General features: G+C 40.9%; 3 protein-coding genes and 1 long non-coding RNA gene across 4 annotated transcripts; 1 reads left to right on the top strand and 3 right to left on the bottom strand.

Moving 5' to 3' along the window:
• Nucleotides 1-322: 322 nt before the first annotated feature.
• Nucleotides 323-6,565, bottom strand: LOC5511048. Its single transcript, XM_032380321.2, has 5 exons — nt 6,446-6,565; nt 4,281-4,417; nt 2,669-3,064; nt 2,009-2,161; nt 323-1,546 (listed from the first exon to the last, which is right to left on the bottom strand). Exons 2-5 carry the CDS (start codon nt 4,315-4,317, stop codon nt 1,497-1,499), a joined length of 636 nt encoding a protein of 211 aa, XP_032236212.1. The 5' UTR covers nt 4,318-4,417; nt 6,446-6,565; the 3' UTR covers nt 323-1,496.
• A 3,753-nt stretch (nt 6,566-10,318) lies between these two features.
• On the bottom strand, nt 10,319-14,555 carry LOC5511068 (balbiani ring protein 3). Its single transcript, XM_001631441.3, has 6 exons — nt 14,404-14,555; nt 14,039-14,235; nt 12,165-12,592; nt 11,636-11,783; nt 11,201-11,338; nt 10,319-10,949 (listed from the first exon to the last, which is right to left on the bottom strand). The coding sequence occupies exons 2-6, from the start codon at nt 14,091-14,093 to the stop codon at nt 10,855-10,857; spliced, it is 864 nt and encodes a 287-aa protein (XP_001631491.1). The 5' UTR covers nt 14,094-14,235; nt 14,404-14,555; the 3' UTR covers nt 10,319-10,854.
• A 178-nt stretch (nt 14,556-14,733) lies between these two features.
• LOC125561926 lies at nt 14,734-16,490 on the top strand. Its single transcript, XR_007307629.1, has 2 exons — nt 14,734-14,874; nt 15,185-16,490. It is a non-coding gene; the product is annotated as an uncharacterized LOC125561926 (long non-coding RNA).
• Nucleotides 16,491-17,694: 1,204 nt separating this feature from the next.
• On the bottom strand, nt 17,695-20,720 carry LOC5511069 (pectin acetylesterase 5). The gene has a single exon (XM_001631442.3). The coding sequence runs from the start codon at nt 20,260-20,262 to the stop codon at nt 18,226-18,228; it is 2,037 nt and encodes a 678-aa protein (XP_001631492.2). The 5' UTR covers nt 20,263-20,720; the 3' UTR covers nt 17,695-18,225.
• Nucleotides 20,721-21,578: the final 858 nt, after the last annotated feature.

Raw genomic sequence — 21,578 nt, 5'->3', positions numbered from 1 at the left:
GGCAAATGAACAATATCTGCACCTCGACACAAAGAACGAGAAGAATAGAGACAAAAGAAGTCCTTTGTAGAGCAAAGATAATAGGAGACAAGTCAGCTGCGTACTTACTCGAGCAAGACAAAAATCGCATTAATTATATCCATTTTTAGTTTTGTCCTTTTTTGTGTAAGTGTTGTTGAATATTTTTTATATCGCCCTTTTTAACTTGCCTGGTTGCTTGTGTTGTATTTTGTTTTTTATTTGTATAGACCTATTTTTGTTTTAAAGGTAAGATTATCTGGTGATGTGCTGGTGAGTGACAAGAACACAAAACAGGCAACACTTCAATTATATGATTTCAATTTATTCTCGCTTTCAAATAAACTGGCCAAGAAACACTACACTACAGTAGCAATAAATAAATCACCTATTACAATAATTTACACTCAACAATAGCAGGGGCCAGAATATAAATCAAAGCTACTATATTTTAAATAAGATTGAAAGCATCAAATTATGACAAAATCTAAAAATGTGTATGTTGTGTACCTGTTATATGCATGTTGTGTAGTTCTGTAGTCTTGAGAAGAATTTCCTTGCCCCAGCAAAATTTAAAAAAATAAACTGTTTACATAAGTCATAGTAGATTTTGATGAGCCTCTTAAAAACCATATCTTAAAATGGGATGACTATATTTACTGTAAGCGTCTATCTTTGAAGAAGACAGCTCTTACATTTTAAAATTACACTTCCAGAAATTGGAAATACTCGTCCTTATATAATAACGAATGGGTTTATAAGTATCTATTATATGTTGCACTACAACATATGTACTTGAAGATGTGGGATCATTCCCTTTCTAAAAAATTTTTTTTGAAAACAAAGTTTCTTTTGATCCAAATTTTTCAAAATCTTATCTTCTATGAACTGAATAAATAAAAGCACTTTGGATACTGTATTCAACATCTAAGCTGCTGATGTCTTTTCACTTTTTTCTATTGTGCTTTCTCAATTTAACTATGCATAATGCATAACCAGGTTTTTGACAATATTTTCTATTGGGGTTTCACAATGGAAATTGTGCAACATATCAATTGTGTTAAAGACTTTCTAAAGCTAAAAAGACATCATAATAATGCCCTTTTATCCAGGTAATCTTCTATTTTGTTTGGCTGCACATTCACTCAAGAATTTTTTGAATGTCACAAATTCTGTAGCCTTCCTGACAGGCGTTTTTAGGGGGTGGGGGGGGGGGGGGGGGGGTGGGGGGTTGAGCGCCACCTGCCTAAAAATGCCTGCAAGGAAGGTTACAAATGCTGCAACTATTTGAAATACTGCATAAAGGGAACCTGCTATTAAGTAACATGGGAATGTTCTTTTTTTTACTTGTTACCTAGATATTTTGTGCTTAAGAGTCGCTGCTGTGAATTGGGCATGAAAGCCCTTGGATAGAACATCATCTTTCTTCTTGGTGAACACCACATTGCATCCATTTAAGCTGTGGGTTAATATCACTCTTACACTGTAGTTGTTATACATTTACCATTCTGTGTTGTTGTGACAAGTTCTACAAAAGAAAAAAGAAAAAAAATCGGATAACCATACCACAAACATCAAACCTCCACTAGAGTAGATATCATGTATCCCCCAAAAATGTAGCATTTATGTAGAGCACATACAGTATAAAACATATTCTAAGCACTTCACATTTAAAATCCTATTATGTACTAAAAATGGCCCATCCTGAAACTGAGAAACACATGCTTATAATAAGCTCACATATGTTCAACAAGTCTAATCAGGGCTAGAAAAAAGAAAGATACTATCAAGATCTCTACTGGAAATGGAACCTGTATCAGCAGAGATGAAAGACCCCATACCCTAACTGGGCAAGTGACAAACACTTAGTTTGTATTAAAAACATATTTATATTGTCCTTCTAATCAATCTATGATTTTAAAAGAGTACCTTTATTCACTTCTGGACAGCTACACAATATCAAAAACCCCACAGCAAAATAATTATTTACCTTTTCTCTCTGAATGGCTACCACAAGAGTGTTTGACGGTGTACATGAACCCTCTCTTCTTGGCACACAGCAAGGCATCAAACATCAGAACAAACACAGCAAAGAAACCAATAAGGGCCATACCAATCAGGTAAGGCATGGGAATGCTTGATTCTGAAGAAAGAACAGAATGTCGCATTGTAGATTACTTTTTATTTACTTGTTTAATTCTTCACTGTTTTGGACAAATGTTGTTACTCAATCTGAGGGATAAATAAGGCCAATTGCATTTTACTCTACTGCACAATATAATGCCACACAAAGCCATCAGATAATCCAAGCAAGTAATTGAGAAACTTCCAATTAAATCTCATAATGAGGAATCAGATTTCATTGGTAATAGCAAAGGTTGAACAACATTCTTTAATATCCTTCCAGCTTGGGTACCTAGTGGGTGTGAGTGCTAGCTTCTTGATGTCATATTTGTGCTCAGTATCAACATCTCCACCACAAATATGAGTAATTTATGAATATTTACAAAAGTTTGTGTGTGATGCATTGCATATTATTGCTGCGCAAAAGTATAAATCAATAGGATGTCACTTTTTCAATTTCAAAATAGGCAGATTGAAAAATAATTTTTTTTAAGTGTTTCCAACCCACTCAAAATTATGAAAATACCTTCTTCCCTCTTTCCTTGCTGTGCAGGCTGTGCTGGTGTAATAGGTGAACAATTGTTTGGGTCAAGGCAGATGCATCGACAATTCTTATCTCGGATGGCATTCTCTGAAGTGCATCCTTCTGCACAGTCACACATACATGACGTATGATTCTTGACATAGACAGTTTGCGAGACCCCTTGTCCAATGTCTGTCGCTTGGAGGGGAACATCTTCTAGGGTCTTGGGAAAGCATGTCTTGATGTTTGGTGGGCTATCCCCACAGGTGCCTGAGCACCTATGCAGTACTACTTGGTAAGGCTTGTAGTTATGCCCTGGGTCATCAATGGAAATTACTGTTGGTCTTGGGCGGCACACAGCTTCTTCTAGCTCAACACCATTTGTATGAGTCGTTAGCCCTAAAAGTGAGGGGGAAATTGGACTGTTAAGCTGACACCCTTTCACAAATATGCCAGATGCTATTTATAATAGAGGCTCCTTAAGAAATTGATGGAAACATGACAGTTTTAAAGTATCTTTGGGAAAGTACATTGTAATCTCTTCAATTTCACCCTTCAATACAAAAACTACTTGTTGCATAAGGATATTATTTTTCACATCTTTCTTTGTTCTGCTTTCCAAATCTGCACTGAAGGTACATTTTACATACATACAAATAACTAAAAAACTGAACCATCCAAAATACTGTAAGTTATTTTGTTACTTGACAAATGGCGTCCGTTTTATAGAGGTTTTATGGTAACATGTTAAAAAGGGCAATGTCAGGGTGTCCGTGTTGTGGAGGTTTTATGGTAACATGTTAAAAAGGGCAACGTCTAACTTGCTTGCAGGTGTCCATTTTATGGAAGTTTTATGGTAACATCTTAAAATGGACAACGTCAGGGTGGCAGTTTTGTGGAGGTTTATTACTAACATAATAAAAATAGGCTACAAACGAAACTGAGGTTGTCTTCCGCTAATAGCGGATTTTCGAGTAGTCGTGGCCCACGCAAAAAACTATTGTCTCGCATAGCACCACAGCACCTTTAAAGTAGTAAATTTTGTGATGTGAACTTTCAATTTTGTGAATGCATTAGCGGATATGTGCTAGCTATGGGGCTAGGATTAACTATTCGCTGGCCATGTTAATATTTTGCGTTCCTGTCGTGTTACTGCCGTCACGTGTGATACACCAAAGCAAACAAAACTTAAGAGTACTTTAGAAAAATCATTTAGAAATTATTTTATTGTGATGCAACTCTACCGAAGTATTACACATAATCTAATGAGCTTTTCTAAAATTGATATTAACCTAACTAGACTATTATTCAGACTAAAGCAAATTGTGATAAGTTTAGTGAGTTGTAAGTTATATCAAATTCCCAATGGACCGGAGTCTAACACAAACATATGACCCAAAGTTAACATAGAATCAAAGGAAACGTCCCAATCCCTCTGATGTTATGTTAGATTTTCATAAACATAAACCCTTAACGCAATTGTCCATTTTCTAAACAAACGCGGAATTGCTTAAATAATGTCGGTTCCTGTTTCGATAATTACACATTGATCTCATAAACTGAGTGCAGCTGAGGCAACCGTTCACAGATGAATGGGAAATTAGGCTCCACTTACCTGATACAAACAGTGCAATCGCGCACAATCTGAACATCTTGGCGGGCGATACTTATAGAGAACTAACTTCCTGTAGTGGTGCGATTCCAATGGCTTTTAAGCACTTCCACTTTTTCCTGCTTGTTGGCTTAGCAACTCTGTGAACAGGATTACAGGAGAATCAGCGAGTTAGGCGCTATGCCCTGTAGTTCTATTTTGTGCAGATCTGTCAGTCAAGCGATGCGACATGCTGACTTCAAAGCCTTACACACCCGCTTAAGACTAGCCAATCAGAAAGCAGCTTTGAACAGCGGTATGACAGAAGTTGTTATCTATGGACTTCCGCTTTTGAAAGGTTTTAAACGGTCGTACCGGATGTAAGCCCCCGGTGATATGAATGCGTTAGTTAGCAGACATTCTTTTACAACTTCATAGTTAGTAGACTATGACAACATTGGCTTGGTTTATGCAAGAAAATAGGGAAAAAATTAATGTGTTAGTCTTAAGCATTATGTCATTTCCTACTTGAGATACTGTATGAATATACGAGATTTAAGTACTATCCGGGGTGTCCCCTGTAGTCGTGACGCTGTCACGCACGCAAGCGCTGTTAAATCAGTATAAATGACATCATCAAAAATGTTACGAAATGACCAATTAAAAAAAAATAATCTTGCCCAATTTTCGAAGTTATTTGTAAATATCCATTAGTCTATATTTTACTGATGAAACCATATCACGGGGATTATGTGTTTATACAAAAGCCGTTGTAAGTTTGCAATCTTGGCTTTGTATAAAAATATTTACAGAGCAAATCTTTAAATGGAGGATTGTTTTTATTTGACGATGTGTCCCCCGTGCCGAATGTCCCGTAACGGGGTGTTGGTTTTCTTCGCCGCGCAAGCTCTAGGGTAGATAGGGGTAGACTTTGCTCCAAGCTCACAATAGCTATAGTCAGTCCCTAAAAATCGTATAAGTTAGAGTGACTGCAATATTTTCACTACGGGAGTGACTTTTACTAGTATGAATCCTAATATCCCATGATTAGAGAGTTATTAGCTGCGCTACTTATCAAGTCTGCCAGACGCCGGGCGTCTCCCGACAGACTATCGATTACACCTGGAACTCCCGGAAAGAAGGAGACTTGCAGAAACTACACTAACAGACTAAGATAACACTGCGACAAGCATTGCATGTGCTTACAGAAAATCTGCTAGGTGTTTTACAGAGAATGTATTCTTGGAACCATTCAGATTTCTCAAAACTTGCTAAATGTGTTCCAGCGATATCGCCGTTAAAAAAAAAAACGTTCAAGAGATTGCAGAACGAGCGTTAAACCTAGCGGGTAGAGAAAGCATTAGCGAGATGTTATAGCAATTTTTTTTATCAAATTCAAACAAATGTTTCGCCGATTAGATTATGCTTTCCTCTTTTAACTTAATCGTGTTAGATATCACTGGAGGGTGAAAGTTGGAAAGCTATATATAGCGGCAGAATTTACCTGAGATCAAAGTATGCAGGGCGTCTGTGCCAATATCGCTGCGTATAGTGGAGCCAGTGCGCGCGGCGAGATTCTTATATCATTAAATCATTAGCATTGCGAGGGAGGAAATAACGACCTCTAGAAATTACAGGCTACCGGTTACCAAGATACTGTAAAAACAATATGTCCTCCGCAGAGAAAAAACACATATGCTGTCAAATTAAATGAATAGAAAATATGTTCAATTTCAACCGCACTTGCCTTATACGGGGATCTAGACTTATGTCCCCATACCCTTTAGCTTTGGTTAATGTTAATTTTTGTTTGCGGGTTTTTGCCGCTAATGATTGTAATCCAAATTCCTCAGTGTTTGCTAGCAACATTTCAACAAACCCCACCGAAGCTCCCCCGTGTTGTCAAGATATTTTCAATTATAGCAATTGATAATTGAATTGTTTCCGAGATTAACGCGATGTCTTTTGTATATCGGGTGCCTAATCTAAAGCGACGACAACTATTGAAAAATAGCTTATTTTTGGGGATGGATACTAATGTTGGCAAAGATAAGACTGGACTGGTTGAAATAGTTGACACTACACCTATTTAAGTGTGCTCAAATTAAAATGTCTTAAAATTAGTTCTAATTATCTGAAAAATAGCTAAACAAGAAAAGTGTTTTCCAACCGCCTCTAGTTCAACTCACCTGTTTGTGACCAGATGATTCCTCGATAATAAAAGGTAGTAACGAAGTCTATACAACTTTTATGCCCTTTTCAATAAGCGACTTTTTATGCCCCAGTTGTTTGTTCAGTAGGCCAGCAAAGTACTAAAATATATACGATGTGATGATAACATGGAATGCGAAGCACGATCGGAGTTTGATCAACCTATAAAATGATTTCCTGTCGCTGGAGTGCTCTGCTCCGCCGCGGAAGACAAGAGAAGTTATTTCGAAAAGGAAATTAAAAAGTAAAAATCGCTATTAGTCTAGTGGATGTTTTCCGCTTTGTGCGGAACATGGGTACTCTTCTAATGTACTACTCCGTGGTTTAATTCAACAAAAAAACAACAAAGGTTGTACAAACAGGTACAGCACCCAAGCTTCCATGCAGTGCTATGTCCGGCTATTGTGATTTGTTAATCGCTAGGAAATGAAATTGTATAAGCTGGGAAATATGCGGCGAGGTAATGCGCCGGTGCGTAAAGCCACGTGTTTGTCTGCCTCTCCATGTGTAGCGGGAAAAAAATGGTTCGTCATTCTGCATTCACTAATAATGGCACAACATACTCTTGAAATTCCCTAAATACTCCTTTTACTAAAGTCTAGCCATCGGTTATCTTGGTTCTTTGTCACACATAGTAATAATTCCCACACACTCAAACCCACTCACCGCACGCTACCATTATTTTTTACTTTCCCGCCCCCGCTTCCAGGTCGTCATCGTACAAACAACGTCATTTTATGCTCTCCGAACAACTCCCGAGCCCTTTCCGATGGAAATTCGGGGTGTTCCATCAGAGCCGAAACTCCACCGGGCGTTCCACGAACGTTCTCGTACGTGAGCGAAGTCATTCGGTCGGAATGGGGCTCAGTGTCGGAGCATCTTGAGTATGTAGACCTGTTGACCGGTGGGGGATTACGGAATACAGCGTTGATTCCGTGGTTTGGAGGAAAGGAAAGGAGGAGACCGCTAGCCTATGGATACCAATAATCGCCAGGTGACAATGAGCCCCTGATAAGCGGTGGGAAATTAGCGTCTTCTCCACCCGCAATGCCTCACACACCTGCTTCCTAGTGTTTTTCCATATGTCTGTCTTTTTTCTATTAGAATATTGCGTTTTTTACTTCAACTAGCGAGATTTATCATGCTTTTTTTAGTGTAGAGACCATCTTATGTTCTTTGAGTACACGACAAACACTCTTCAAAACCATATTACCTATACTAAGCATTACCCAAACAAAGATCAATATAGAGTTGCATAATAAACCACAGTGTAACATGCTTATCTTTTTAAGGACATAAACGGCAATTTCAGTTTCCGGAGCGGCAACCTGAGAAATTCGTTGACTCGAATAATTTTGTTTCCGTGTTCACGGATTAACACTGGAATTAGAAGGTAATTAAATTGATAAAAACTATAAAAAAGGAATTGTGTAAACTTGTCAAAATTTGGAATGATCTAGCAAGCAAACATTCCATTCGTTACATTGAGCAGGGTAAAACCACCATGTTCACAGGGAGTGGCTCGGGTAGATTCTTGTGTGTGTAGAGACAGATTGTCTTGCAGTGGATTTTATTAAGCTTTGTCATCAAATGATTGTCGTATGCGCTAGTTTTATCTTTAATTATTTTAATCGCCAATAGAGTGAAACTAATCCTCTTGACAACATGTCAACTTAAAAAACGCTTACGTAAAACGCTTACACAAAGTTCAAGCGTTACAGACATTTATTCCTGGAGAAGAAACCTTAAATCTTTGTTCCCCAGCTATTTACAATATTTTTCCCCGTATTTTATTTTTCAAATTTGCTCTGTCTCATTGCGCCACATCATAACATATTCAAGAAAAGGTTGACATTCAACATGGTGTCAAAGGGTAATTTCGTGAAACGAGATTTGGCCATCGTGAAATCGTCCATAGGCCGTGAATCTGGATTTAAATACGCGATTTAGCAGTCTTGAGTCTCGTGCATCGATAGATTTCGTTAAACGTGATTTCTATAGATCATCACTTATTAATCTTTTTGATACCGTTCGTTTCAGCCCGTGAAACGTTAAAAGCCGGCATTTTTGGTCCATGAAATGTGATTCATGCCCCCTAACAATGAATAATGATGATCACTATTATATTATCATTCTGTGGTACCGCGATTCCTGTGGCTCTTTTTGTGTTTAGGACTCCAAAGCCAACATGACACATGTTTTGTGTGTGTTTCAAGGCACGATAGTTTACGAGGTACAAGTGTACAAGGGATCACCTCCTTTTTTTGGGATCAAGAATTAAAATTACGTCAGTTGGATCGGGATCATTTTTTAGACATTGAGATCACGGTTGACTACATAACAAGGGATCACGCCCGATTTACATGGGATCCCTTATTCTGCTTAATTTTTGCGCGTACTTAAATTCGAAATTTTCGCGATTTAAAAAAAAAATGCGAGTTTAAATAATCACGAAAAATAAAGACCGCGAACTTTGAGCTCGCGAAATTTAATATATATATAGAAGGTTATCCAAGGTCCTATAACAAACTTTAAACAACGTATGTACAAGCCTTGATACAAGGAGCGTATCATCTATCATTTTTTTAGATTTAAAGATTCCCCTTTCATCTTCCCAAAGTTCCTTGAAGCGGCGTAGCCAGGATTTTTAACAGGAGGGGTCCAGAAGGTCCTCTCAAGGCATTTTCTCCTGTATTTTAGATAATGTCTCATACATTTACTGTATTTTTGGCTGCTAAAAGGGGGGGTAGGGCTCACTAGGCCACCCCCCTGGCTACGCCCCTGCTTTGTGCATCGTCATATCGACCTGTCACGGTTCCTTGTAGTCTGCAGCTACGAGCGTCTTTATCTTTCCATCATCGCCCTGTTCCTGTTCTATCGTCCATTCCACATATCAACAAATTCGCGAAATTAAAATCCCTTGGCAAACGCAATTTCTCTCCGCGATCGCGAAATTAAAGAATCGCGAAATCTGCCTATAACATTTTCGAAAAATTTAAGACGCGCGAAAATAAAGAAGAATAAGAAACATGATTTCATCCTATTTTGGGATCAGCTATCATTTTTTAGCCTTAGGAACGAAATCAGGTAATTTACCTTGTTACTAACTTGTCAAGTCCTTTGCTAGAGCTACAGTATAACCATCCCCTACCTGTGTTGAGGCTTTTTAGGGCAAAATGTTTTAACAAACGAAATGTTTTAACAAACGATGCACCCGGGTATACACCTATTTAAGTAAAAAAAAAAATGTCAGTGTTATTAAAACAGGCGATGGCAAATGGTACTTTCTAAACTAATTGCTGACTCTAGGTATAACTATCCATAAGGATAATTTATAAGTAAATATATAACGCACGAGTTAAAGTGATTTTCAAAATCCCGTACAACAAAATGTAATTATTAAAGTGTAATAGTCAAGCCGTAACCAAAACATTACAGTGTATTTGGTACTAAATAGTATTTCACGGTTTTCTTTAAACCGCTCTATTAACTTTTTCCTGCATTAAGTAGAAATTCAGTTGCACTGCAACTTGGCAATTGGCTTTCACTGTTTTATTAACATTTGCAGACAACATATTTTGAAATAGGTGTATGTATAACTCGGGGCTGCTAAAACAGCTGGGTATCCTAGACGGGGAAAGGGAAGCGTGGGTCTGTAAGGTAGCGTTCTGATCTCTAAAGGGGGAGGGAGTTGGTCTTGGCTCTTCCTTGCTATCTTTCTTATTAAAGCAGGTGCGCCTCCCCCTTCTCCCTACCCCCCTTCTCCCTACCCCCCCCCCCCCTTCTCCCTACCGTTTTCTAACGTTTTTATTGTCGAGTGTTTGGGGATCCAATAATAGGAAGCACTAAAATCATTTTTTTGCATGTTTTATTGACGTCTATATCCCTCCCATGTCATCTGGTCATATTTGTCTCTGTATGATATAATATATACAATACAGGTATTTACAGGAGAAACATCCATTATAAGTGCAAAAACTGGCGCCTAATGATGTACTATTTACAATCAAATTTCAATGTCTTTCTACATTTCTTATGTTCACTTCTTGTTCAATATCCCGTATTAGAAGGTCGTCGCATATTGGATAATCCCAAACATTCCCTCTCGAGCCAGTCTCCGCTTTGAAGAGTCACGTGATTCCCTTCCTCTCGCATTTGATGATTTGCGTGCGGCCTTACATGCAAATGAGGCGGCCTCATTGATTTAGTTCAATCGTCTTTTGTTTGACCAGAGCTAGGCCTGTGTGGCGAATGTCTTGTTTTCTCCTTTATAGCCTGAGTACGCGTATGCTCCATTTCCAGCCGGGTTTGGGCGTTGCGTTCTTCGTACTGCGGGCTCGTAGATGCGGCCAGTAATCGAGCCTAGGGTACGTAGAGTCATTGCCCTTTACACGTGATCCACGGGGTCCCTGTGGTCCGATTTATCTGTTGAACACGCCGTATCCACTGTCATGGTGCTGTGACACATGTCTTTTGATTTTGCTGTAAAGAAATCCATCAAAACACTTATTATAGACCGACTATTTGGTATCTAACAGGTCACTGACTATTTCCTCTACCCCTCCTTTACACCGAAAAAAAGAAAAAAAAAAACGAGCTTATTGCAAATACCAGCTGACATTGTGAAACGAAAATCTCAAACCTGAATGTTCTTACGAAATATAATTACTCTAGACTGCACACCCAAAATAATACGCATCTGAATGTCTTGTAATTCTGGGGAAGTTCCTCACCTTTACAAGAGATTCGCCGTACAAGGAAGTAAGTGAATCCTGCCTTCTTGCGATACATGATGGCGTCAAACACGAGCACCAGAACACCAAACTCCGCCACCATTAGAATGAGCATAAGTCGGCCTGACTTGGCGTCATCTGAGAACAAAATACTCGCTGTTACTCTCACAAGCGAATCACCGAGGTGGCAATTACCACTAGTACAGCACTGGGATTGGTTAAGTCTCAGTTATATCCTAGTGTATAAAGTGTTCATTTTCATAAGGAGATCTTATAAAAATTTCAGACCCCTAAGAGGGCCCATTCTTTTCGGATTCCCCCTTTTGAGAAGTTAAACATTTTGGGAGCCCATTTCTTCGCCCAATATATACCTTCCCTCTTAGGGTATTCAATAAACGCTCCCTTATTATCTACTATAAGTCCTAGTGCATTTACCTGATGGTTGTTTCCCCCTGAATGCGTTGACGCTAATGTCGCTCTGATCCACGCATTCGCAATCGCTGTTTGTCACTTTGCCATGCTGATTGCAGGCCCCCACCACGTGCGCGCTACACACACATCCGCACGACCGCTGGCTCCAGTACTGCGGGAGCAAACAAATACGACAATATGAGAACGCGAAAATCTACATATTTGCTGTCCTACTTTCTGTAGATGGTACTATTTAAAATAGGGGACTTGCGCTAAGAGACCACGTGACCTTTTGGGTAGCGAATTCAATCCCAGAATGAGCGCACTCTTCACACCAGAGAACAAAAAAAATTCAATATTAATGAAAACACCATTCTGAAAAAAAATCTGGATTTATGCGTAAGCCCTAGATGAGTTGCTTCTGTTGCTGTTATTTTTGCTGCTAAAAGCCTAAGCGCGCGCTAGTTTGTCACCCACAGTCACGTGATCTCTTGTAGCTAGTCCCCTATTGACTCATAGAAGAGTCCACTCGATGGAGGCTTGGATCGCTCACCTTCCCAACAGGGCAGACCTCGGGGGCCTTGTCACACATACAGGAGCAGCTAGACGCACTCCAGCGATGTCCCTCCGGGCACTTTTTAGGCTGTGTGTCAGCGTACCTACACTTGCACAGGCAGTTATTCGGTTCCCACACTTGAACCTCCGGGTCACAATCGCTCGGCTTGGCCACACACTGGCAGCCGCACTTGGTGTGATTGACAGCCATGATAGTGTCACGTGGTACGCCCGAGATGGCTATTACGCCAACCTTAACGCGCTCGGTTTCCAAGGCGACGCATTCCCTCACGTTGGGTTGGGTGATGTCACAGGATCCCCCGCAGCGGTGCAGTTTGATGAAGTAGGGGTAGTAGCCGTAGTTAGGAGGGTCGATAGGCACCACGGTCAGATGGGGCTTACACAGCTCAGCGTCATTGTAATCAACTGCAAGACGAAAAATAAAATAAAGACCTACTCATGAGATTCGAGGATGGATTTTCCCTTTTCCTTGGCATTTATAACGATATTAAATTTGATAAAGATAAGATAAATCCGCCCATGTCTTGGTGGCACATCCCGTCCCGACTTGGGAATCTAAATACCATATTATCACTACTCCCTACATTTCCCCCAGTCTCGGCTAGATGATAGTCTTTTACCCCCCAGTCTCGGCTGGTTGGGAATAAGATCGCTATTGGACTAACCCCAGTCTCGGCTAGATTAGAACATCGCTTTGGACTACCCCAAGTCTCGGCTAGATAAGAACAGCGCTTTGGACTATCCCCAGTCTCGGCTAAATGATAGTCTTTCATTAACCCCCAGTCTCGTCTGACTCGGCTAGATAACATCTCTTTGCACTACCCCCAGTAACGGCTAGATGAAAGTCTTGGCTAATGGATATCGCCATTGCATTGCCCCCAGTAGCGGCCAGATAACATCGCTTTGCACTACCCACAGTAACGGCTAGATGGACATCGCTCCTGAATTTCCCATATTCTAGACCATAGGGATTTGGTCTTGAGTATGGCACAACGGGGCACAACACATATATCCTAATGACATCACGCGCGGGCCATATTTCCAGCGCTAACTATTCAATGGAATGCTACATTGGCGTATAACCGGTTCCTTCCGTTGTAATGTTGTTCGGAAATGTCGTGTTTTCCGTCTTTTACGACGCTCACTCTTTTGACATCATGGCAAACGCAGTTATGCGATCTACGGGTTTGCGCAATCAATCTTTGGCCTGTCGCGAAATGCGGGCGTAAGGTAGAAAATCCGATGAAGATCACCATTATCTCGTATTCTCGCTGCTGACAAAGTAATTAATTACTTGATTATATTTTGATTTGAGGAAATTTTTACAAATTAATCACTTCACACCGACGCCGGAAAAAAAGGATAAAAAACATTTGTTTTTCATAAAAGTGGCATGGTTTTTCAAAGGCACTGTAGCATGCATGGTATGTGTGCAGTATTCCGGAATGATTAATAGCTTTCTGAAAGTCAACAGTGTGTAGAGAGACTAAGAGGAGACGTGATTGCGAGCCCTGCGCTTTCGTGGAAAGTACTAAAGAATGCTTTTCCTGTATTTCTTAGAAGCTCAATATATCGTAGCGAGCGAACTTAAACAATAGATTGTGTTATATTAATTGACCGCTGACAGAGACCAAAAGCATTGAAATAATTTATGTATATGCGAAGAAAACAAAAAGAATTAGACGCAATTTGAAGTGGGTATTTGTTTAGCCTGATTTATCATACGCTAAGAGACTAGTATTTGTTGAGTCTTTAGAGAAGCGGGGTGTCCCAAATGGAGATGCGGTTTTCGGTCCGCGCGTTTACACGATTCGCTCAGCGCACTCACGAATAATTCCATTCTCTACTTACGTGAGTTGCAGAAGAGTGGAGCTATAAGAAGCAATACTATCTTGAACATCTTCATGACTGTTGTTCAATATAATTCGGGTCAGATGATTTATCTTTCTTGTTCTGATGACCGCTAAACACGTTTTTCCAAGGCCTTGTAGATTAGCAAGTGTATCACTCTCTTTATTCAATAATCGCACTCGATTTCTTTTATACACCTAAAGTGAAATAAAGGAAGTCATTAGAGCAATTTATAGCGCATTTAATCCTGAGCACTTCCCAAGCTTACGAGCTGAAGCGAAAAATATTACACAAGAAAATCCAAAATAAATCAACAGTCATATTAGCTGAAGGGGATGCTGCAGGATATTGAGATTAAGCCTTACCTTAATTAAATTCCCCAAAGGCTTCTCGCTTTCGCGTTTTGTCGTTTTGTAGTTCAAGTAAAGCTGAGTTCGTTGTGTTGTCTCACACCACGAGGCAAGTCTAATATAAAGATGTACCGAACCTAGATGTTTGTTGTCTACGGTCGCCCCCAACCGGAAATCGACCCGGGTCGCGCCCGCGTGACGTATCAAGTGGAATGAGCCTTCTTCCTCCCATGCATTCCGAGGATTCACATAGCGCGCTTGCAACGCTTATCACTCTAACCCCTAATGTAACTTTTCCTAATTCATTTATAATGGATTGTAGCTGTTGTTGCGAGTGCTTGGGAATAATCGCCAGGGTTGTTGCACCTTCCTGTTTTGATCTCGAGTAAAATTAGCTTGGAATTCGTTATCAGTGTGTCAGACCGGAAAAACGTCATCTCAAGTGGCTGAATTTGGAACAAGTCATTCAACATGACGCTTAGCGGGGTAATTATTCCAGAATCTTGGATCATGACGAGGCTGCGACTGAGAGCCTGTGGGGTCAGGATCTGACTAGGTCTGGCGGCCAGGGGAATCGTCACATGAGCGCGAAAGAATTCCGGGTATTCGAGAGTTTGTTCCTGCGATCTACTCGGCTATATCATAGTGTGCATTTTAAGATTAAGGAAATACCGATACCTTCCGCGGTCAAGCTTACTATCACGTTTTTTGCTATTTTAGGGGAGCGATTTTATCCTAATTAGGGGACGAAATGTCTAGATAATGATATTTATACATCAAATTCGATTTATTGCAGACACTTTGGACATTCCTGGCGTACCAATATCAAGTTGATGTGTGGTCACCCTGTGGTGGGGTCTTGCTCCGTAATGACTGACTTGACCCAGTAGACTTTGCATGCAGGTCCAGAGCTTCTCTCTACCATCTGGGATAACAGCTATAACGAGTAAAGGAAGGCCCCCCTAGGTTTCTGCTTGGATGTATAAGTAACTATCAAATAGGTGTTATTGAAAGGGGATCATATTTGAACTGATACTAATTTTTTGCTCCAGAATAGCAAGGGCGCAACGCGGGCTAGAACACATGAGAATCGATAAAACTCATTCAATCACCTTTTCTCATTTTCCCCTTTCTGACACTAAACAGTGTGTATATAAAAAAAATGAAGCGAGAGAAATAGTTGGCCAAAGTCTACGCAAAACGCACAAGAGAAACTTTATGAACTTATCTTAACGCTGCCATCCGCATTTAAACTAAATTTTTGCGTGGTGGATGCCGTCTGGTAGTTTGACCCCAGAAAAGATCAAAACGCCATGCTAGCCTCCTCCGCGGGCGTCTTTAAGCGTTAGAAAACCGGAATAAATCGGAATAGGCCTTCCTGTGGCTATCAAATTTCTTTGTTAAAGGGGGAGGAGAAAATATACACATCTTTTATTGAAACAGTAGACCCTGAGTGATGTTCAGCGCGACATAGAATAATAACAAATTCTCATTACCTCGGTCACACTGAGCCCCTTATTCGAACAAGAAAGGCTTCTTACGGTCTATGACATTAACACCCTTGAAACTGCATTATTCATGTGTAGATTCGACAATAATCAATTACCGGGGACTTTTGATAACTTATTTTTGATAACTTTTTTAAAAGAAATAATACAATCCACAGCTATAACATGAGAAATTCGTGCGACTATCGCACAACTCTCAGAAAAACAAGACGGGGCCAATTTTCAATTTCGTACAGGGGTCCAAAAATCTGGAGCAACCTCACTTCTCAAGCAAAACAATGCAGATCAATAAATATGTTCAAAAAGATTGCAAAGGACAATATTCTCTCTCAAAAAGCAGCTATTGATTTATAGATATGATTCTACTTCATTTCATCAAATCAGCCACATGTAAATTGAATAATAAGGATTCCTTAGTTAAAACAAATCAAGAAAATTTAATATATATTTTAGTAGAGACGTTACTAAGTCTGCGACAGGGGTTCTACACCTCATAAGCATTGTGCTTTTAGTAGACTCCTCATCATCACTATTTTTTGCATTATTATCATTATACTATACTATTATTTGATGAAATAAACTTGATTGACATAAGCCGGGCGCGTAGGGGTAGACTGCGAGAAGGGATAGACGGAGCGTGTACTACCCCCCCTCTCACCCCCCCCCCCCCCCCCCCCCCTTTACTGCTCTACGTCCAAAAAGCGGATCTTAGAATTTTTTCATATAAGTAGTCGCTATGCGACTGGTCACGCTTTATATGAGTTGTCACACTATACGACTTGTCACGTTATAGGCGACTAGTCACACTGTGCGACTGGTCACGCTATACAGCTTGTTACGCTATACGACTAGTCACGCTATATACAGCTTGATACGCCATTATGACTGGTTACGCTATACGACTGGTCACGCTATATACAGAAGAGTTTTAGACTAGCAAAGGTCGCATGCGTGATCCGCACAATTGGCATCACGCTAGCCCGGTCGCAGCTCTAGATCCCACATGGATCTAAGCTGTGGTTTAAAGCACTTCGTTCGAGTCGAAGTCGCCCTGCAGTTTTTTTTGCCGATGAAGTTTAACTGAGGCAAACCGGCTATGCCATGCTGACGAGTCCTAATAAGGACGAAACAGCTGTCCATGGTTGCCGAACTGCACGGGTAATAGACTGTGCTAGCGTCCCGTCTTGGCCCGACTGGTGCCAATGTGTGTATGCTAGTGTGCTTCTAAAGTTCACAGCTATATACAGCTTAATACGCCATTATGACTGGTTACGCTATAGGACTGGTCACGCCATACGGATTGGTCACGCTTCACAACTTGTCACGCTCTACGACTGGTTGCGCTATACGACTAGTCACGCTATATACAGCATAATACGCCATTATGACTGTTCCATTATGACAGTTCTAAGACCAATCACTGCTTATGGGTATAATTATTTGTAAAAATAAAAATGGTAAGTAATATAATCGCAGAAATTATCCTAATTTTCCTACATTTAGTAGAAATTAGATGAATTCCAGGGTTTTTTTTATATCAGAACTGCCACTGAACTGAACTTTTATATCAGAACTGCAAATGACAATTGTCATTTGCCATTTGCCCTGACAACATATTTTGAAATAAGTGTATGTAGCTAGGCGCTTCAGTGTTTTTTACCCATGCTTACATGCGGGCTTGCGCGTAGTCGCGAAGCCGGTTCAGGACAACCTTTTGTTAAATGACTGTAAATGAAATCGGAGACCCAGGCGCTACACAAAGGGCTTTCGCAGGCAAAGAAAGAAGGCTCTTCAAGCATCAAATGAATAGTAATTTATTCAATTGAAATTTACCAATATAACCCAACCCGGTGAGAATTTATTAATTCTTTCAAATGCAATAATCGCTAAAATTATGTCCTACGATTTTCTCCTTAAAAAGATGTAAGTCTTTTTCCCGTGCTAATATTCATCTTGCATATTAAAGACCAAGTCTTTTTCTTGTAGGAAGAGTAGTCTTTCTCTTGCATATTAAAGACCAAGTCTTTTTCTTGTAGGAAGAGTAGTCTTTCTCTTCCGCGGCAATTTGCAACAGTGCAAGTATCCTTCCTGTGGTATAAGCAAGCCATTTTCCCGTGGAAATGATTAAAGCCCCGTGGTAAAGTGCAAGTCATTTCCCTTGGTAATAGACAAGTCTTTTCCCCTGATCATAGGCAATTGCTTTCCCCTGGTAATATGCAAGTCTTTTTCCTTGGGTAATATGCAAGTCTTTTTCCCGTGAATAAACAAATCTTTTTTCTCTGGTAATGAAAAAGTCTTTTCCACGTGGTATTGTTCAAGTCTCTGCCACTCACACGTCTGCCCATACAAATGGTACCGAGTCCCTTTTCCCGTGGTAATGTGACCAGCACGTAGGGTTGAAAGGGTAAGTATCCGTTTCCTTTGCTTCCGGATCAATCAGGTCCTTTATCCCTTTGACGTCCTGGTGCCACTCGTGGAACGCCTCGTGCATCGCTTGCTTGTTCACTTTAATCTCGTTCCATTTCTTATCGAAGATGACCTGGCCGTGATCAATGCAACCGTCACCAAATACCTTGTGATTCTTGTTACGTAGTATCGGCTCCAATGCGTTCAACGTCTTCTTGCGGAATTCTCGAATCACCTTCATCTCGTGTTTGTCGCAGCTCTCCGGACTGTACACACAACGGACGCCGACCACGTTCGCTAGCTGCCATGCGTCGTATAGCGGGTTTACCATGTAAACCGGCGTTTCTATGGACCGGACGAACTCAGCCGGAAACATGCACTCCCAGCGGTCTTTCGCCGCCTTCTTGCGCGCGCATTTTGGGTTGATGCTATCCGCTGAATCATGCAACTCGTATACCCTCTTCATCGATTTGCCGAACTTTTTAACACCCTTAAGATCGGGCTCATTAAGGAACACCCCTGAATCAGACAAGGCGACCATGCTAGTTGATGCCGGTAGGCGTTGTTTGACATAGTCAGCATTCATTAAGACGGCCAAGGCCCCGGCAGACGTCCCTGTGAACACGACATCCGTGGCGTTCTGCAGGCCTTTAACTAGTAGGTCGTCTATAAGCGCACTCAATATGCGCTTTCCCCGCATGTAAAGACGTTGCCCTTTGACCACAACGGGATCAGACCGGTTGCCAGTAAATGATGCTCCATCGCAGTAAGGCACATAAACTACGTTCCAGCTGTGGAAATGCTTATTTTCGTGCATCTTGTCCGAGAGGATGCCGCCAGCATCCATCAGGTGCTTGTAGTTGCGCGAGGAGCCAAGATTAGTCTTGCTGCGATGGTAGCAGTTCTCCGCACTGTCGCACCATGCCCCACCCTGGAGGTACAAGATCCATTTATGTGTACCCGCGCCGTGCCCACGCCGGTAGAAGTACGCCGGTAGGGACCCGTCTAAGCACTTTGCGCCCTTTTGCCAAGCCATTGAAATAGGGATATATGCGTATTTAAGTACAGGGGCGGCGCGATACATAAAAGGGAAATATTTTAATGTATTATTAGAGACCTTGGTTTTGTGCTTAAGCTTGATTTTTTCTCCCTTAATGGCCGTTTCGTGCGTTTCTTCATGCTTGAGCTTTGAGAGTATCTCGTGAGCAATAGTCTTGTCCAGCCCACCACCACTAGTGAGACGATGACCACTTCCGCTAGATTCATTGATCTCGTAATCACTCTCCTTATTCCCTTTGTCTCCGGCAAAAGTGAGCGGTTTTATGATATCCTGGATACTCGTTATATACGGCCCCACCATGTCATCCTTCTCCGCTTGGCTCAGGTCAAATGTGTACAAGCGATGCTGCGAGTTTTTATCAGTGATTTTCCCCACACGCCGACGCTTGATGCTCAGAAACGCGCTCTTCCCTCGCGCTGTATCAAGTCCCTTTAACGCTCCGCGCACTGCCTTGGTGAAACCTTTCTCCTGTTGTTTGGGACTTTCCGCTGCTATCTTCCCCTTTGTGTCCCCTGAAACACCACTCTGCTCAGCTTCCCCCTTGGCGTCATCTAGGTTGTGGTCCATATTCGAGGTGAAATCCTCCCCACCTATATCCCCCCAATAACCGCTTGCATCGCCCAGTGTGGACGCCTCCTTTGAGTCACCCGATGCTGCAAGTCGAGTCGAGCTAGGGTCGCTGCTTTCTTTGTCTTTCTCATCGTGAAGTTTGGCAAGCATTGTTTGCCGCCCATGGTATAGTCTCAACATAAGAGCGTCAAGTTGTGAGTCTTTTTGCTTGTGGTTTAGATTCGGCGTGATGCTTTTCCTTGTTTGTTGGATGGGTTCACAATCTCCGATGTGGTAGTTATTAAGTTTGACGAAGAACACGCAGACAGTTATCCAATACAATTGATGCATAACGAAAGAAGTCCTTTTTAGAATAAAGCCCAATAGAATAGTTTAGAAAACAACAAATCCGTTTAATCCGGATGAAAAGCGCCTAAGAGCCTCTATATTCTACAATTGGACTTTCGCATTAAACTGTCAAAAAATATTGACCTAATTTGATCTCACTCCACGTTCTTGTTGGCAGACTGAGCGCGCTCTTAAATCTTTTTGTCACATGAAGGGAATCAATGTTATGCAAAACCTTGCTGAACCACGGGTGGGCCAAAGCAATCAAAAAATCTTCTAGACAGTTCTAGATTGCTTCGTTATCCGTAAGATAAAATGTTGTTATTTACACGATCAGCAGGTAGAATTTCACGCGTCAGCAGGTCTTCAGTCAGGGATTACAAAAACACGCGCTCTCGTCTGTGCGCTGAAATCCTGAGGACTTGTTTTATATATAAAACTGAGTCATGCCAACGAAGACAGACAAGAGAGAATGGTGGTGGTATTCTAGATGGCCTCGGGAACTATTAGTTTGTCGGTACTTGAAAAGAGCCGATCTAAAATAATGAAAAAATGGAAGTACACCTCGGGGCCTGAAAATTGTGGTCGTTAACGGAGCTGGTCTCTTACGAGAGCTTTCTCTCAAAAGCGACCACTGGGCGCCAAAAACTTGAACAATAGGTGTTGGTCGCTTACGGGAGCTTAATTAAAATGGAATCTAAAAGTTATCGAGATAATAACAACGCTGTAATATTTTGGTTATCTACAAAGAAGGTGTACATCAACGGCACGCAACCACATTTCTACGATTCATTTTTCTTTTTTGCTAATATTTATACGATCCCTAATAACTGTAACTGTGAACAAAACAAATTTAAAATAACTGACTCATAAATACACGGAACCATGTTGGCAAAATGTTCGCAAAACTAGGTATTTAACTTATAATGAGAGTGAGTTGTTTTATTAGCAATTAATTCTACGCAAAGTAGCTCGTTATGCTCGATTATATCGACGACTTAAAGCCGCATTGTCACCAGTTTACTTCCGGTCGATTAAGTGACAATCTTCGATGATTTTTAACGGAAAACGCGAAAAATATTTCAAAATATTGAAGGCAGTTTGTTTATTGGAAGTTTCTTTGAGGATGTGATTGATAATTTAGAGCGGATGGCCTGTTAAATATCTCAGATCTTAATAGATTCTTTTGTCTTTTAGCGGTTGAGGTTTCCGTCGGACCTCCGGAAGTAAACTGGTGACAATGCGGCTTTAAGCGTCATGAGAATATCGACGGTCGCATGGCGTCTTGTTAGCCGATTTCCAAAGCGTGCAACAAACAG

This window comes from Nematostella vectensis, chromosome 4 (genome assembly GCF_932526225.1).
Source record: "Nematostella vectensis chromosome 4, jaNemVect1.1, whole genome shotgun sequence".
NCBI classification, from domain to species: domain Eukaryota; kingdom Metazoa; phylum Cnidaria; class Anthozoa; order Actiniaria; family Edwardsiidae; genus Nematostella; species Nematostella vectensis.
Note: the sequence above shows the minus strand (reverse complement) of the source record. Positions and strands in the feature narration are given on the sequence as shown.

Coding starts and splice junctions, on each gene's coding strand:
- LOC5511069 (XM_001631442.3), bottom strand. CDS start 20,262: ATGCATCAATTGTATTGGATAACTGTCTGCGTGTTCTTCGTCAAACTT.
- LOC5511048 (XM_032380321.2), bottom strand. CDS start 4,317: ATGTTCAGATTGTGCGCGATTGCACTGTTTGTATCAG. Junction 3,065..4,280: donor GATTGCACTGTTTGTATCAG/GTAAGTGGAGCC, acceptor CCTCACTTTTAG/GGCTAACGACTCATACAAAT. Junction 1,547..2,008: donor TAGCCATTCAGAGAGAAAAG/GTAAATAATTAT, acceptor TTTCTTTTGTAG/AACTTGTCACAACAACACAG.
- LOC5511068 (XM_001631441.3), bottom strand. CDS start 14,093: ATGAAGATGTTCAAGATAGTATTGCTTCTTATAGCTCCACTCTTCTGC. Junction 11,339..11,635: donor CAGGGGGAAACAACCATCAG/GTAAATGCACTA, acceptor TTTTGTTCTCAG/ATGACGCCAAGTCAGGCCGA. Junction 10,950..11,200: donor ACGGCGAATCTCTTGTAAAG/GTGAGGAACTTC, acceptor ATTTCTTTACAG/CAAAATCAAAAGACATGTGT.